Source organism: Argopecten irradians, chromosome 6, assembly GCF_041381155.1.
Source record: "Argopecten irradians isolate NY chromosome 6, Ai_NY, whole genome shotgun sequence".
Taxonomy (NCBI): domain Eukaryota; kingdom Metazoa; phylum Mollusca; class Bivalvia; order Pectinida; family Pectinidae; genus Argopecten; species Argopecten irradians.
The window spans coordinates 31,653,902-31,660,295 of record NC_091139.1 but is presented as its reverse complement, the minus strand read 5'-3'; the positions used below and the strand labels follow the sequence as shown (position 1 = coordinate 31,660,295).

At 34.8% G+C, this 6,394-nt stretch overlaps 1 protein-coding gene across 1 annotated transcript in view; it reads left to right on the top strand.

Moving 5' to 3' along the window:
- The first annotated feature begins 407 nt into the window (after window positions 1-407).
- Window positions 408-6,394, top strand: part of LOC138325641 (pyrethroid hydrolase Ces2e-like) — a 46,580-nt gene continuing 40,593 nt past the window's right edge. Inside the window, exon 1 of the mRNA XM_069271439.1 lies at window positions 408-882. Coding sequence (XP_069127540.1) covers window positions 670-882 — 213 coding nt within the window. The 5' untranslated portion in view covers window positions 408-669. The remainder of the gene's footprint in view (window positions 883-6,394) is intronic.

Below are 6,394 nucleotides of genomic sequence, written 5' to 3'. Positions count from 1 at the left end.
CTTATGTAGTGAAAATACTTTAGGGAAATATCTTGGAAAAGGATTAGAGAAAACAAATACATCAATAATTTCCTGCAGTCTCCATGAAGTTATTAACTACATGGTAATAAATGGTTATATGAATAACGAGATTTACTGTACTAAAAACTCTGGTTCTCCGTACTTCTGCCAGAGCTAGCGCCCAACTATCCATTTTAAAGATATAATTATTAAGAATTAGATATTGGTAAATGGAATGTGTTTAGCGGGCGTCTAGTCAAGGGAGTATTCCTCGAGTAACAATGCTTCGTCTATACAGAGAGGCAATTGGCTATTACAACAGACACGTCAGGTCTGTGATTTGTATGGTCGATTTTCATTTATCGGGTAAATACTCGAACCTGCGTCCTTATAATACTATGCGTGTTATAAGTTTGTACGGACCAAAGTACATGTGAACATTTCCAGTATGAGATGCGCTGAGGTGCTGTGTTCTCTGTGATCCTTAGACACAGTACCGATGGCCTCAGCCATCGCGCTACGGTATGGATAACACAGTCAGAAAAATACGAATATCACGATAGGAGCCCGCTACAAATACACACATTTCATTTTACTTTAAATGAAACGACGATGCAAGCATCCAGTGAGCGTATGATCGGCTGTTGAGTGGACGACAACCTCACGGATATGAAGTCACCAGGAATACCGTTTGTTTTGTGCTTGTCGTGTGTTGTTCTTTGGCATCACATCATATTTGGAGAATACAGCGAATATGTGACGCGACAGACACTTTTCGGGACGATCCGAGGGTCCGTTACCAACCGCCTTGTTGGGGAGCACGTGGAACAATACCTTGGGGTGCCTTTTGCCGCCCCACCCAAGCACAGCCTAAGATTTGAGGTAAGTAGGAATTTTACCTGTTTTTGATTTCATAGTGATGGAAAGATGGAAAGATGAAAGTTCAAAGTAATTCATATATTGAAAATGGATACTTACAACTTATGATGGAAAAATGTGTAAAATATGTGTACTTTTGGAAGACATAATATTTGGCGCGAAAAAAACAGTATATGCTTTCGATTGAAACCAAGTAAATCAGGCACATTTGTTTAATAATTGAAACAAATGCATTATTACACTATGAAAACCCCGTTTTTACCGATACATAGAATTATCTGTTCCAGCTCTAATTGCAGACAAGTATATATTCAATAACACTTGGAAATTATTTGATAGTATTACCATCCAATACCAACTACATGTTTTTAGAACTCTTTTTAAATATTTTATATGCATTTATTAACCTTAAAAGGATAACTTCGATAAAATAAAACATATCATCGCAGGCTCAAGTTTGCATCCTTTTGTATTCCAATGGCAAAATTTTTATTGCATAATTTTTATATTGAGTCTTACCCGGAAATCCTTATTAATCAAATGCATAACTAACAAAAACTAACAAAGAATTGCAGCTTGGCTTTATTTCAAGGTATATATCCCTCATCCCATTCCCAATATCACGCGGAACAAATTCTCGCGTCCAGAGCAGTGTTCCGGAAATCCGCGAAAATAATAGGGTATACGATAGCAGTATTTTTACATGCTTAAGAGTTTTCTGTAATGTATTCCTGAGAGAAAGTCGAACAACACAAAAAATGAACCAAAAGACCAGTTCAAGAAGTACTGTGTATAACCCTGTACGGACTGGATATCTTTAGCAGTGTGACTGTCAATGGAAAGGACACATTTTTATCGCGACGATGTGCAGCTTAAGCTCATATAAGAATACATTTTTTCAGTTTATTTCTTTATTTATTTGCATAATACATTTAATGATGTCCGTTATGTAACGGTACTGATTTTACTTTACTCACGATCTATTATTCCGTCTCCCTAGCAATGACTAAAGTTTTGTCACAATACTACGTGTAAATGACCACTGTCACAGTATGGATTTTTATACCACCTTCTCAACAATAACATTTGTTTCTTGTGATAATTAATCAATATTAGTTGTTTAGAGACAAATGCTGACCTGCATACTTATATGCATTTCCATGCATTTGCATCTCATTTTGTAGGCTAACTCTGCCATATGTCCGGTTGACATGCTTTAGGCAGCAGGCAAAATGCCGTTGTCCTCTATACAAGTGGAATGTCAATAGAAGCTAACAATACGTTCAGTAGGCTTTATAAAAATAGGGTAAAAATAATATTTAAAGGAAAATTCTCATTCATGATGAAACGTTTATTTATTTTAAACACTGCAAATAGTTATTCGGTTCCGTCAATAAATGAAATTTTCACTTAAACAATAAAACTTAATTTGGGAGCATGATCAAGAATGTCTTTGTAAGTTGTATCTTCTAATTATATCTGTGTCACAAACATATAAAATTATTCTTAAAAAAATCTTCATTAACATGCTAGGTCGTGTTCATTAATTTTTTCACGGGAGCTCCGGCTTTCCACTTTCACCACCAACAACCCCACACGTCTATGAATGACCATTGCTATTGTTAAGACGTCCAACACACACAAACCATACAAGACCTAATGAGCGTACAGCACATGGTATGATTTATACTGTAAAAGATACACACGTATGTCGGATATATAAACACAGACTGTTCAATCGCCCTGGCGTTATCATTAGCGTTTTTCCATGTGCTTGTTTAGTAGGTATATACATGATTTATATCATCGAAACGCTGTTAAATGCGTGTTTATTGGTGTTAACGTCCATTTTTGCCATATCGAAGAAATAACAATGCTTCAGCATTCATACGTCACTAAAAGCAGACGATACTTTCATCATAACAATAGCAAGTGCTCCAATACCCATTGTTTACGATTATCTATTGTGCTTCATCTTAGTAAAAACTAAAAGGAAGAAAACAAACAAAAGTATCTTATCAATTTCTTTGTTTTAACCTATTGGATACAGATGGATTGAAATCTGTTACGGTCGGATGTTAGGTTGTAGCATAAGATGAGCTTGATGATCTACTTGAGAGTTCAAAAGAATATGTTTAGCATATCACATGGCATTGACCTTCGAATGAGTGTATAAGTTAAGTCAGTAAAGCCTTTAACTAGTTACATAAACAGCAAATATCCACTTTCCACTGCAGTACTGTTAATGTAAAGAAGACGTTTTGACATTTGTTTTAAAAGATAGACAACGAGATTCTGAAATGGCCGTTTGTCCATTCGCTTGAAGTGAGCATTGTAAAATATCAATTTATCAAATAGGTAGTCCGTAAAAGTTATATCACATAATGTTTTTTTCGCATAAAAGATATACGTCAACTCGGTACTTCATTTTTATCATGTATTTTTGTTTGGGGTTGGTTACTGTATAGTTTACAACATTATCTATAACTTTAATAGGATGTAACTTATTGATATATTTGATTTATTTTATCATAAATCTCCTCATAGTAGATGAAACTTAAACATCGTTGCAACAGGCATTTTACATGGATAGCTTTTGGCAGCCACTTAGTTGTCTTCATTGATCTGTTAGGAGAAACAATTCACTCCTTTCTATAACTGACACTGTCTACAGTGCATTATATATATAGGTATGATCAAGTTTTGATCATATTGGTGGTATTGTTGAATTGATTTTAAATTGCTGGTGTTCAATTCAGTCTAAAAGTACATCAAAATTTGCATATATATTGGAAATTAATCAGTTTCAATGGATATTCGATTAGTTGGTTTTGCTGTGATATGTCAGAAAAGCCAACAGTAGTGAAATGTATATGAAATGTTCAAACTCGCTTGCTGTCCGCCATTACACATTGTGGTCGGAAGTATTGTATGCCGAACCCTGGCCCTTGCCAGTATAGTAAAGATTTTTTTGTGTAAACGTTATTATGTGCATTTTTTTTAATTTTTTTTTGTCTAAATATAATTTCAACAACTCCTAAGTGGTTATGTATTGCATTTGTTTAACGCACGTGACTTTGGCTCGAGTATGGGTACAGCGTACATGTTATACATGCTTAATCGTATTGAATAACGATTTGGAAATTCAACGATATCAATCAAAATACATAACAATGTCGTGGAATTTGTTTTTATTTCTTGTTACATTGTTCATAAGGAACGTAGAACAATACATTTATGTCATATTTTGCTTCGGGGATATGTAACAAAATTAACCTCATTGAATTGTCCCTTTAACTTTGTGGATATAAAGCAACATATTCCGAGCTGTATGTATGTGATATAAAGGTTGACTTACATGAATGTAATGCAATTGATGGGAAACAGTGACTTTCCACTTCAAGAACTCGTATAAGAGGTCGCAAAGGGAGTTTATATGACATCAGTTTTATCAACTGTCGGAAACGGGGAGGCGGTGGCCAATTGGTTAAGATGTCACGAAATATTACCATAAAGCCTCCACCTCTGGATTCCTAGTTTGAATCCTATGATTGGGGCAATTACCAGGTACTGACTGCTGGTCGGCGGTTTTTCTCAGGGTACTCCGGCATTCCCCCACCGTCGTCTAAACCTGGCACCTCCTTAAATGACCCTGGCTGGGTATAGGACGCTAAACAAACCAAACCAAATTTTCCGAAACTTTGAGGATTTTTTATAACTTACACTTATCCATAGAAAAGCGTTACAGAAGTTGAAAAAACCGATAGTTGATAATTTGCCTTACGTTGATGAACATTAATGAAACTGGCTGACACTGGCTTGGTAGCTTTACTTCGGGAATTCCAGGTTTTATAATGAAATAAACGCCACTGTCCGTGTATGACAATTACTCACCACAAACACATCAAGGTAACCATGAGTCAATAAAATGCAGCTATGAGATTGTGTCATTGTTATTGTTAAAGTAATTCATTTTCAGAAGCAAATAAAAAAACAAAAGATCAGGAACACTTGACAAGCACCATGACAACAGTGTGTTAATATTGATTTATAATCGTCTTTTGACTACATGTGATAATGTTTGAGGTTTCAGAACAATTTACCAAGAGTAAGGGATTTAACGAACTTATAAGTTAATTATTGTTCTGATATTGTGTCTTTTATTATTATTGTTGATGTAACACGAAAAATTAAATATCAAGAGAATCAGACAGACTGAGGCTTGATCACTTTATTTACTGATGAATCTGCAAAACGAGATGCAGCTTAGCAAGATAGCATTCAAATACTATCCACACGAACTGCTGATTTGGCTAGGAGAGTTTAAATTGTAACTTCATATATGGACCAGATTTGGAATTACATAATGCCAAATTTAAATTGTACAGGGATGGACCAGAGTTGGATAAACTGATGCAGAATTTATTCATACTACGCATTTCTGGACATTAACACTCGACACAGTAAAGATTGTTCAGATAGTGTTAAGTATCCTTATTAATGTGATGATATGAATTCTATTGAGACATTTTGTAAGGAATGGTAAATATATGTGAACGTTGAAAGTCATGTATAATTCTTTTTCTTCTATTTTTGTTGTCTTCCAATTTTTAACTTAACGACATCTGATTTTTTACGATACACTAACTTAATAGGAACAACATGAGGTAAATGTATACATTTTCTATGTATATGTCAAAGAAACAATGACACATGCAATTCTTCTCGTAAATTTGAACAACTAATGTCAATATAAAAAGTTAATTGAATTATATATCAAACTAAAGGTGTAAGTCTATGGCTTATACCTCTATCTCTGGTAACCCTTATTTGGGAAATGTTTCTACGTATTGTTTCAATAGCATGTAATGTGTCAAATTATACACATTCATATGTTAAAATACCGCAGTCTCCCAAAACACACTCCGTACACTACATACACACAACATGGGAGGCCGTCCTTACATCGCCCTGGCTGTTAATAGGGCGTTAATTAATCAAACAAACAATATGTTGCGAATTTTGAACAAAATTGATCCGAAAACTAATTACATCTTCTAAGTTATAAGTAATTTTTTGAAAAACCACTGTTACTATGACAACCCCAATTTTGGCACAATAACCACATTTCGCCAAGTTATCCGGGCAACATTTTCCTACGGAAGACAGACACAAGTTGATTCCAATAAACGGCGGTAACGTCGATTCAAAGGTATAATAAACACAGATAAACATATAGATTTTAACGGCGACTTCAGAAAACAGAAATGACAAAATTGAATTTAAATGTTCCGGCAAGAGTGAGCGGGTCTCTTCTTGTTTTACGATAGTAACTCTGTAAAGATCTTGCTATGTTAACGTTTAATATACGATCTATTAAAAGAATAAAGTTGCGAATGTACCGAAGGTACCCAACCTAGCTTCAAATCAGCGGTGAAATAGCAGTGTAACTGCCTTGATAAACAAACCAGGATGAATATGACAAGATGACCTCCATGTTGTCAGAACACATTAG